Raw genomic sequence first — 12,252 nt, 5'->3', positions numbered from 1 at the left:
GCTTAATATCCTCAAGACTCATTCATGTTGTAGAATGTGACAGGATTTCCTTATAAGGCGGAATAATATTCCACTGTGTGTACACAGCACATTTTCTTTATCTGTTTATCTGTAGATGGATATCTGGGTTGCTTCCACCCCTTGGCTGTTGTGAATAATGCTGCAATGAATGTGGTTGTGCAAATATGGCTTTAAAATACTGTTTTCAATTCTTGACGGTATATACCCCAAAGTAGAATTGCTGGATCATATGGTAATTCTATTCTTAGTTTTTTGAGGAACCTCTGTACTGTTTTCCAGAGTGGCTGCACCATTTTACACTCCCACCATCAGTGTGCAAAGGGAGGCAGATTTGTTTTTAAATAGAATAACTGTCAGTCTTAGTATCAAACTGGTCCAATAGCTCTGCCTGTGATATCAAGTAGTGATTAAATTCTTAAAAATTTAACTCAACTAGAACTCTAGACTTAGGCCTTAGTTTCTATAATTAAAGCCGGGTACTATTTAAATGTGTATTAAACATTTATAAATATGGATTGCTATCCCATTTTAAGAAGAATGAGCAAAGCAGTCATTTTCTAAGAGACTACAACAAAGGAAATAAAGATAAAGCCAGGGCCGAACCAGCAACAAAGGTATTAGAAGTATTCCTGCTTCCTGAAAATAAGCCTAAGCGCACACACAAGTGGCACTCTTACCCTTGTTTTGGCATCGATTTTAGCTCCTCGATCAAGCAATAGTTTTACCATATTGGCGTTTCCCCGTTTTGATGCAACATGTAGAGGAGTGATGTCATTCTGTGGAAGAACAGAAAAAAAAAAAAAAAAAAAAAAGTACTGTGTTATCTTGAGTTTAACCACAACGTTGCTTCCTGAACCTTCCCCAGCACAACCTCACACTTTCCTTATCTTTTTAAAAAACATCCACTGTGAACAGAATGCTCCCCACCATCTCTCTCCGGCAGTAGTTTTCTTCAGCAGGAGACCTCAAATGGGATTAATTTTAAGGGACACACTCTGTGGGGTAGGGTCCGAGTTTATTTCACTTGACTGACTGACTGACGGATGAGATGGTGATAGTTTTTGTTCTAACATCCTGCTCCTTTAAGTCAGCGTGTTTTCCTATAAATGTGCGTGATGCATGCCGGCTACTGAATGGTTGACCGAGTCACTGAAAGGAGTGTCCTGTTACTCAGAGCCTGCTCTGGGTCATCTGAGTACAAGTTGTCAAGGAGAGACAAGAGTGACAAGAGTAACTCAAACTGGGAAGTCTGTCAGTGCCCTACAGAGTCACAGGGCTTCCCACGCACCGTGGGCTAAAAAGTGCTCACGGGCATTTATTAGCAATCTCATAGAAAAATGACTATGTTGATTTCTTAGAAAACGACTGTTGAGGAACAGACATATTGTCAGGACAATCTGACATTCCAATCACGATCCCCTTCATACCACAGTCCCTTCCTTCATGCATCTGACAGGTGCTGTGATTGCTTCCAGACTGTCAAGGAAATATGTGCACATAGTGAAAACATGCTCTATTTTGGCTCCTTCTTCTTGTATGGCAACAATATGGGTTTAAGGTCTGCAGTTCATAAAAGTCAATTGCACGATAAATGAATGGGGCTCATAAGGGGTTACATTCTCATATATGATGGCAGATACAATGTGATAGCTACCAGGTATTGATTCATTTCCTGTGAATTACGCTGCACTTTGTTAGACTCTTTACTATCTCATTTAGTTTTCCTAATCCTCACAATGTCACATACAATCTGAATCACAATGCCCATTTTACAGATTAGAGACAGCTAGCAAAACCAGGATTCAAATTAAAATATGACTCAAGCTGATGCTTTTGGAAAAAAACACTTTATAATGAAAATGTTCAAACAGACACAAACTTTGAGAGAAAGCCATAATGAGCTTCATGTACTCATCACTCTGGTTCTATAATTATCAAGCTTTTGCCAATATTATTTCTTCTATACGCCCTACTGTATTTTTCTTCCTGAAGGAGTTTAAGAGAAAGAAAATCCTAGGCATCATATTATTTCACCCACAAATACTGCAATTTAATTATCTCTAACAGATAAGGATATTTGTAAACAAATAATAATATCATTAATTATATCTAAGTAAAAAATAATTCCTTCAAAATACCAAGATCTGTCAATGTTTAAATTCTCCCATTATCCCCGATTATCTCAGTACAGTGGTTCAGATTAGAAGATCCACAACTTGCATTAGGATAAAATGTCCCTTAAGTCTCTTTTAATCTCCATAGGTGTCCTACTCCACCTTCTTTTCTCCACGCCCATATATTTAATGAAAAAAATTGGGGAATTGACTGTGGAGAGTCTCCTACATTCTGGATTTGGTTGATTGCACCCTCATGGAGAGTTGTTTAACATGTTCTTTTGTACTTTCTATAAACTTTTCCAGTTAAATGCTTTTAAGTCATTATACATTCTCCCATCTGAACAACTCTTTATCTCATTATTCTTAGGTGCTGAAGTATAAATCAATTCCACAATAATTAGTTAGGTCAAATAAGGAGGAACAGATCTGAGTAAAACAAATGTGTTTTAGTAACGCTGGTGGGAGGTGGACAGGACTAGCAGCATCGCTCTTGACCAAGCGGTAGACACACTTTTTCTGCAGAGAGTCAGATATCAAATATTTCTGGCCTTGCAGGCCATACAATCTCTACTGCAGTTGGTCAGTGCCGCCTTTGGAGTGATAAAGCAGCCTCACATGATAAGCACAGAAATGGGAGTGGTTGTATCCCAATAAAACTTTATTTACAAAAACAGCTGGTGGGCTGGATTTGGCCCACGGGCAGTAGTTGGTCGACCTCTAACCTAGACCTACCAGCTTGTGGTTGAAGGTTTCAGTGGTGTGTAACAGGTGACAAAAGAGGAAGTAAAACTACATAGGCTGTGCATTGCATATGCCTTGGCCCTCTTTGGTGTGGATGATTTGGGGCATGAATGAAAGCTGGCAGAAAGAAAGAAACTTCCTAATGACTTTTTGATGGTCCTGCTTGTCTCTACTGTCTGAACGCAAGTACGTAAGTGAGCTAAGCAGCACCATGGATGAATTCTAGGCCTGAGACAGCAGACGGAGCGTCGGGTCCGGTCTACAGGAAACACAGTCCAACAGGGGTGCTTACTGAGCTCAGAGTGGGATATGACACGAAGACCTCATCACTCCCCAGCGTGAGTCGGGGCTGACATGCTATTTCCCTTTAAAAATGTGCCCTTGCCTGGTGGAGAAGGACTTAATTAACCTTTATCACAAGTAGGCTAATTTTAGCGAGAGGAAGAGCTCTATTTCTAATTTTGCTCTCTTCCATATTCATGGACTCTCTCCTATGGTGATGTGTAGATGTCAAAAGGGTGCCTTGAAATTCAAGCTCCCACATTTTTCTACACCTCTTTGACCCCTTCTAGGGGAGTACTTTCTATTTGTGTAGCACTTAAAAAGTGTTATAAATTACTTATGTAATTTCATTTTATCTTCACAACAGTCTAGTGAAGGGAAGATACATATTATTAATTCCATTTGATAAATCAACTAAGGAATAGAATTACTCAGTAATCTGTATATTAAAAAGACAGCTAATCAGAGGCAGAATCAGCATCCGAATTCAGTTGTCTAGACTCTTGGAGTGGGGTGTGTGTGTGTTGTATTTTCAGTCAGGAAACATAACGGCTTTGCCTAAAGACTATGCTTCTCATCTCTGTCAAACGGAGCTTCTAAACGAAACACACACTTTTGTACGCCTGGATCAGGTAGTGACTACTTCTGTCAATTAGGAACAAGTCAAGATGAAAGTGGGATCTTTGGACGAGTCAGCAGGACATTTCTATTTAGATTCCTCCGTTAACCAATAAAAATCTTTTATGCCATACTAGGCCCAGTGCTGCATTTCCATTACACAAGTGGGACACATTGTGGAATCCCAACGAATCAGGAACCCAATGATGTTAGAGACAAAAAGGCTTATTTAGGAGAACCTCTTTAGCGGCTTGGGAAACACAGATGTGTGCCTGCTTTCTGGGATGCAGTTTGGCAGTATATATGAGGAACCTTCAAATCTACAGCTGAGGCAGGAGATAGATGGACCCCAGGCTGAAGAGCTGGAGTTTGTCCCCGGTGGACAGATACTCCAAGATGAAGATAACAGCAGGAGGGAGGAAAAGCTGAGTGCTGCCCAGATAAAAGAGACCACATATTCCTCATTCTTGAGGTCAAGGAGACCTTCTCGACGACACATGCACAGAAAGGCTCCTCAGCGGCCAAAATGGGAGGGGGCACCACCCCGGAGTAGGTGATGTCAACCTTCCCACAGGCCTCTGAGTTAGAATCCATCTTGGCTGAGAGATGCATGTGCACACTGGGGAGGACCCTGAGATAAACCAAAAACGGACTCAGAACCAGGCAAAGCAAGATGACGGGCTGGAGGAAACCCAGAAGAAATACCCCACATGAGTGATTCAAACTACAGCGAGGGCGCGACTCTCTCTGAGTCCGCCCACATGTGTATATTCACATGTACTCTTTTTCCTCCTAGTAAACACTTTATTTGTTGCACTACTTTCTGTCTCTTTGTGAAAACTCATTTCTACGAAACTGAAGGGTTAGGGCCTTGACACTGGCTACTGGCCCTCGTGACCTAGTGGCTAGGATTCAGCGCTCTCACTGCCACTGCCTGACTTCAACCTCCGGCCAGGGAACTGAAATCCTGCTTCAAGCCGCGGCAGGCTGAGGCCACCCGAGATCACAGCCACAGACACAAGGCAGAGGCTGGCCGCCACGGCAGACAGGGCAGGAATGCTGAGACGGACCCAGATCTGAGGCCCAGGCACACTCCCTAAGACTGAAGCAGATCCAGAATGAACGACCCCTCAGCCCCAGCACAAGTCTAGCCTAATGTAAGAAGCAACAAGTTGTAGCCAACTCCTGAGGTCGGGCAGGAGCTCGGGGAGAGATGAACCCTGTGCCACAGGGATGCAGGGAGAGCTAAACGGGGAGCACAACAGCAAGGAAAATCTCTCACCGCCGGCCCCTACCCTCAGCGTCAGGGGATGCAGCCCTGTCTAGAGGAACGTGAAGCCTGTGGTGCAGACAAAATGTAAACTCAGCCCAACTCTGGACTCCACTGGCTCAGCCTTCCACATTCACAGCCTGATGGCAGAGAATGTATGCCCTTTCCAGGCAGGGATACTGTTTTCCCCAGTGTCTGTGGAGTATCTGCGTTCTATCTAGTGGAACAGGTGACCTATATGCATTGAAAGTTAGGGAGTTTCAGTCAAATGGAAACACTTGATAAGAAAACCACACTATCAGAAATGACGCATTCCCATCCTAAACGTCCAGCCACAGATGAATGGATAAAGAAGATGTGGTACATATATGCAATGGAATACTACTCAGCCATAAAAAAAAAAAAAGAAATAATGCCATTTGCAGCAACATGGGTGAACCTAGAGATTATTATACTAAGTGAAGGCAGACAAAGACAAATATCACATGATATCATTAACATGTGGAATCTAAAAAAATGATACAAATGAACTTATTTACAAAACAGAAACAGACTCACAGACTTTGAAAACAAACTTACGGTTACCAAAGAGGTAAGGTTAGGGGGAAGGATAAATTAGGAGTTTGGGATTAACATATACACACTACTATATATAAAATAGATAACCAACAAGGTCCTACTGCATAGCACAGGGAACTCTACTCAATATTCTGTAATAACCTATATAAGAAAAGAATCTGAAAAAGAGTGTATGTATGTATATACATATAACTGAATCACTTTGCTGTACACCTGAAACAATATTGTAAATCAACTACATTCCAAAATAAAAAAAAATTAAATTAAAAAAATAAAGTAAAAGTGAAAAAGAAAAGAAACGAAGCGTTCCTTCGATGGGCTCATCAGTAGACTTCACACAGCTGAACTGGTGAACTGAAAGATACACCAGTATGAATGATCCAAACCGAAACACAGAGGAGAAAAAAAAAAAAAAAAAGAATGGGAAGAATGAACAGAGCACCCAAACGCTGTGGGATGATGTAAAACAGCTGATTATTGCATAAGGAGAAGAGAGAAGATACAGCAGAAGAAATCTTTGAAGAGATCATGTTTGATATATTTCACTATTTTGAAATATAGCACTAAGTTCACTATTTCAAAATAGTGAAATATATCAAACCACACCTCTATGGACTTATATTCTCATCTTTATGATGGACATAATACCAATGCCTCCATCACAGGACTGCCAAGGGGAGAGATGAGATAATTCATGCAGAAAGGAGAAGGGAAACTCACAAGTATTCATATCTCTGATCTCATTTAACCCACACAACAACCTTAGCAAGAGGCACAATTTTTTTTTCTTTACGTTACAGATGAGGAGACTAAAACTCACACAAATGAAAATAACTTGTCAAAAGTCACAAAGCTGCCATATTTTGACTCCAAAGTTCAGGTTTCCTTTGCTGAACTAGACCATGCTGCCCATGCATTTCTAAGTAATGCAAACATATAAGCAATTCTTACTGTTAGAGCATTTCTGCAGCACCTAACAGTGTACTGAGAGATACAGTGCACTGTGGTTGGGCCCTGCAGGAGTTGAGAGCTAATATTCTAGAGCCAGACTGCTTAGGTTCAAATCCCAGGCCTGCTCCACTCCAGCTGCATAACCTTAGGCAAGTTTATTTAATTTCTCTGTATCTGCAACATTAGGCTAATGATAATATCTGTACTATAGAATCGTCATGAACATTAGTTAATAAGCACAGTCTTAAGAATGGTGCTTTGCATTTAGGAAACACCACAACTGTCACCTCTTTCTATTCTTTACTGTTTATCATACAGGCATTCAACAATGTATGAAATGACTGCATCTCATAAAGACATGATGAAATAGTTTGGGTAGAAAAGACATGCAGATCTGAAGTAAGTGGTGAACTCTAACAGGGTGTTAAAGTCGGCACTTCTCAGCAAAGTGTTATAGAAGTGTGGTCTCAGCACAGCTAAGTCTGTGAAATCTCAGAAGGCCCTTGGCTGAGCTCAGTAGCAACTGAGAAGAAGGGGAGCCGTGGCTGATAGAACAGGATCGATTCATGTGGTTCATAACTTGATATGTGACAGAACGTGATGAAAACACGTGAGTGCCATACTTTGAAAAACAGGGACCTGGAAGAAACAGCTACCTCTGCTGGGAAGCAGTGGAATTGCTGGCCTATTTCTTCCCTCTCAATTCTCACTGCAAAACCCAGCTGCGTTGCAGCCAAGTTCCTCTATGAAATAATCAACAAAGCAAGATCACTTTTGCGACTCCCCAAAGTGAGTTCAGTGCCATTTGCTACCTTGCTGTGATAAACAGCAGAATTTTCATTCTATTTAAATCTATAAAGAGCAGTTGAATTGTGTTTTTTAACCATCGCCCCTCATCTTTCTGTCTTTTTCTTAAAAAATGCCAGGGGAGGTTATCACTAAGTGGAAGAGTAAGTGGATGGTATCACTCAAAATGTTCTACATAGTTAGAGATGACGACTTTTTCAGTTTAGTTCCTTGATGTGATCTCAATTGAAAACAAATTCTAAAATAATTAAATGTTGGAGGGAATCTGGAATTTTCTGCTAATTCCTTCCATTTGTATTAATTTTTATCTCTAAATTACATAGTAGTCTATGATCAAAAAAACAAAGCGCAAAACAAGATGTTAGCAGATGAAGATTTCAATGTGTTGATTTGCATTTAAAACACACACATTTTAAGATTTGTATGTTTTCCCATTCTATTCTCTTATACTTCATTCCTATTCCTCGTGTAAATAGCAACAAGAAAATGATTAGTAAATGGTTCACAGAGAAAGCATTGGAAAGACATTTAAACAAGGCTTGTCAGCATCCTTGTTCACCTCATAGATACATATCTTTTGAAGTCTTTTAGCTTCTGAGAGGAGCAGTTGAAGGAGATCAGTGTATGTCGCCCCAAAATATGCCACTTTGGCATAAGAATTGTTTTGAGCTCTCTGTTCTGCTCCTCTCTGTCTAAAAACAGGGCATACATTTCCCTTTGTAAAGGTGTCATCTCTCCTATTCCAGGAAGAGGAGGATGCCTCAATCAATGGAGAAGGTCGGAGTTTAATCTGCACAAGAAAGCTTAAACTACCCTTTTCTTTCCTTAGGCCTCCCTGCAGCACCTCCTCATGCCCCCCTCCCACCCCCAGCCCCTTTAGAAGCCCAAACCCCCTTTCCTTTGTCATGTCACGGTCCCATAAATCTATCACCCATTGTTAAAATGGCATAAAAGCCTCCAGGGTTTAACTGCCTCTTTTGGGTCTTCACTTCTTTTCTTTGAAGCCCTTGTTTGCATATATAAACCTTCTTCCTGTTAATCTATCTTTTGTCCATTTAATTTGCAGAACCCCAGCAACTAAATCTAAGAGGGCAGAGAGAAATTTCTTTTCCTTCCTCTCCACGGTCATCTCTGCTAAACTCCAGGCACAGAGCAGGTATTCAATAAATGTTTGATAAATAATATTTAATATTTAATATAGATTTATATAATTAAATATATAGAATTATACTACTTAATATAGATTTTGATACAATACAGGAAAAATATGGAATCAAATTTCTGTTCTGATCTTTATTTCCTTAAGAGTATAAAATTACTTTTCTCCTGTAAATTTTGTTTTCCATTTGCTGCCCCAAAATGTCTCTCTTTGGCATGCAGATTCTTTCAAGCTAAAAACAATCAAGGCCCAGAAGACTCAGGAAGAATCTTTGACCTTCCCCACTAACTGCCTACGAGAATTTAGATAAAGGGCCTGTTCCTGGAATAGAGCGATCACCAGAGATCCCTGAAAAGATTATGGGTTAGATGTGGTGGGGGAAACTCAGCAGGGCCTAAAGATCGGAGTCCACTCTGTGTTATTTTCTCTACCTGGCCCAGCAAACACTTGTTTACCAAACATTTGCTTTTTCATCTCCATGTGAATTGCCTTCTTCCCCCCTGAAGTCCCAAACCACTACTCCCAGCTTCCTCTTTTATCTTAAAATGATATTTAAGGTGAGAATTTCAGCCATTTTGGCAAGTATCTGGTTTCCTGGTCTCTTCTATGTATACGTTATTAAACTTTTGTTTGATTTTCTCCTGTTAATCTGTCTCATGTCAACTTAGCTCTTAGTCCAGCCAGAAGAATCTAGAACAGTAAAGGACAATTTCTTCCTCCCTGACAACTGCAAGTCTTCTTGGATACTTTATTTTTATAATAGGTTTATTGAGATATGTCACATAACATAAGATTGACCATTTTGAAGTGTGCGATTCAGTGGTTTTTTAGTATATTCACAAAGTTATGCAACCACAGTTATCTATTTAGAACATTTTCAGTATCCTGTTAAAAAAAAAAAAACAGGCCCCAAACAGAATCACGTTTGCTAAGCCCCACCAAGACTTGATACCTCACCTAACGGTCACCTAATTGTAGTTCAGCCTCTTCCAGGAACATGACCTTGAACCAGTCAATCTGGAATTACCTGGTCAGTACTAGTGAGGTAATCTGCCTGATAGAACCTTGCTGCCGCCCCCCTAGCAAAGGAAGATGACCTTTGCCTGGAATAATCCACACTTTACTAGAAACATCCTTTTCCCACACACATTCTGCCTATAAAAGTCTTCTGTTTTGCATAGCTCTTCAGAGTTCCTTTCTATGTGCTAGATGGGATGCTTCCGTGAATGAGTTATGAATCACTGAATAAAGGGAATTCGATCTTTAAATTTACTCAGCTGAATTGTGTTTTTTAACAATCACCAAAAGAAACCCCATACCATTAAGCAGTCACTTCCTATTTTTCTGTCCCCTAAAACCTCTGGCAACCACTAATCTACTATTGATATCGAGCAGGGCCCTGTGGGGCTGCTGGGCACAAAGCCCTTCTGTGTCCCCTATTTCTTTGATTATAGGAAAACAGCCTTCATTCAGCCTCCATGACCTGCCCTGAGTTCCAGTGGGCAGATTCAGGCAGTTGTTCATTCGTGAAGGGAGGGGATGCGCGAGACCTGGGAGAAACAGGCAAGAGCAGCCTTGGGGCAGGTCCTGTTTCCCCAGCAACAATACACACAACAGTATCTCTGAGCTATTTTGCAGCCGTTGAAAGCCCCGCCAGGTGCGAGACGTTAAGGATTCATGATGGCTCGCTGCCCACAAGCATGGAGACCCCAGACCAGGTGGACCTGAAGGTGGAGGATGCTGACTCCTACCCTGCCGGACTGTGACTGCCTTGGTCCTTATCGCCCACCCCTGACCTCGAGCCCCGACGATAAGACCTCTCCCTGTTCCCCAGAGAGGGGGGCACAGATCTTGAGGCGCTGGCCACTGTGTCCCCCCTTTGCCTGGGAACGTAACGAAGCAATTCCTTTTGACGCCTCCAAAGCTCTGTCTCCGTATTTCTATTCGGCATCGGTGAACAGAGGCCAGGTTTTTCTCAGCAACACTTTCTGTCTATGGATTTGCCAACTCTGAACACTTAGTACAAATGGGATCATACAATATGTGGCCTTTTGTGTCTGGCTTCTTCCACTTAGCATAATGTTTTCTAGGTTTATCCATGTTGTATGTGTCAGGACCTCCTTTCCTTTTATGAGATTGCCTTAAGAAATCCATAAAACAAGGGGGAGAAGGAACAGGAGTTTGGGGTTAGCAGATGCAAACTATTATATGTAGGATGGATAAACAATAAGGACCTACTGTATAGCACAGGGAACTATATTCAATATCATAATGGAAAAGAATATATATATAAATAAACACATATACGTATATATAAAACTGTCACTTTGCTGTACAGAAGAAATTAACACAACATTGTAAATCACCTATACTTTAACATTTTTTCAATTAAAAAAAAGAAATCCATAAACATATACAAACAAATGATTCTCTGAATGAGGATTTGAGATTTCAAGGATATACACAGGAATATTTCAAACGATGGAATATAAGGTAAGAAAAGACCCCAGCCTTCACAGTCTGACATATAAGTAGGGGTTTTCTAACAACAACAAAATTCAGCCTTAGACGGCCTATTATGAATAATACCAGTATAAATACACTCAGAAACTTCCCTTATATTACAGCCTTCATCATTAAGATGACCAGCATTGTGAGTCACAGTCCATTTTGCTCTTACTTCATCAAGCTCTAATGGAATAGCCTCTGTGGACAAAGTCTTTTCCTCTTCTCTAAGTTTTCCTAGCTCGTCGCTCATTCTACACCAGCTCTTCTGTCTCTGTGCTTTCTGGATAAGGAGATTAAGTCCACACAGGTCTTGCTGAGACTGACACTGAAGATACTGGTGTCACTGACATTTCCTCAACCCCCCTCCCTTCCCAGAGAGACCAACCAAACCCCATCCAGCTAGAAGCCAGACAGTGCTGGGCTCCCCAGGAAGCAGCAGCAGATGCTTCGATACTGGATGTTTGTTGTGAAATCGTGCTCTGAGTGTCTGGATCTGTTCTGCTCTGAAAACCTCAAGTGATTTATTTTCTTCTAAGAATAATATGAGGCTGTGTACCATTAATGCTGTCAGAGGCTTTCACTTGGATTAACAGATGACAGCTCATCAACAATTTAGATAAGGCACTGCCAGGTCTCCCTCTGGTTCCGCAAGTGATTTAGCGGGGTGGGGTGGGGGCGGGGAGGGACAGAGCATCTTTAAAGTAAATATTCCAACCTCCTTCTCCTCCCCCACAACCTCAGTCATAAACACAATCCCAGCTGTCACTAGGTGGGGGCAGGAAAACTGGGACTGAAGTCGGTCTTGGTCCTCTCCCCTCAATCACAAACTCCTCTTCTCCCTTTGCACCACTGGGTTTTGGAGTTATCTTTACATCTCCAACATATGCTTTAAATGAAAACAATTAATTGTAGTAAAATACATATAACGTGAAATTTCTATCTCCAACCCCCCCCCACCCCGTTTTTTAAATCAGTAGCCTGGTTTTCTTTTTTTCTTAAATTTATTTATTTATTTAATTGGCTGTGCTGTCTTCATTGCTGTGTACGGACTTTCTCTAGTTATGGCGAGTGGGGGCTACTCTTCGTTGTGGTGCCCAGGGTCCTCATTGTTGTGGCTTCTCTTGTTGTGGAGCATGGGCTCTAGGCACATGGGCTTCAGTAGTTGCAGCACATGGGCTCAAAAGTTGTGGCTCACAGGC

The 12,252-nt window shown here is 41.3% G+C and overlaps 1 protein-coding gene across 3 annotated transcripts in view; it reads right to left on the bottom strand.

Annotated features, from left to right (window-relative positions):
- ANK3 (ankyrin 3) overlaps positions 1 to 12,252 on the bottom strand; it is a 679,472-nt gene that overhangs the window by 176,899 nt on the left and 490,321 nt on the right. For all 3 annotated transcript variants that reach the window (XM_057734351.1, XM_057734352.1, XM_057734350.1), the window contains one exon: positions 699 to 797. In XM_057734351.1, the coding sequence (XP_057590334.1) occupies positions 699 to 797 (99 nt within the window). The remainder of the gene's footprint in view (positions 1 to 698; positions 798 to 12,252) is intronic.

Source organism: Hippopotamus amphibius, chromosome 5, assembly GCF_030028045.1.
Source record: "Hippopotamus amphibius kiboko isolate mHipAmp2 chromosome 5, mHipAmp2.hap2, whole genome shotgun sequence".
Lineage (NCBI taxonomy): Eukaryota > Metazoa > Chordata > Mammalia > Artiodactyla > Hippopotamidae > Hippopotamus > Hippopotamus amphibius.
This window is presented reverse-complemented; position numbering and strand designations above follow the sequence as displayed.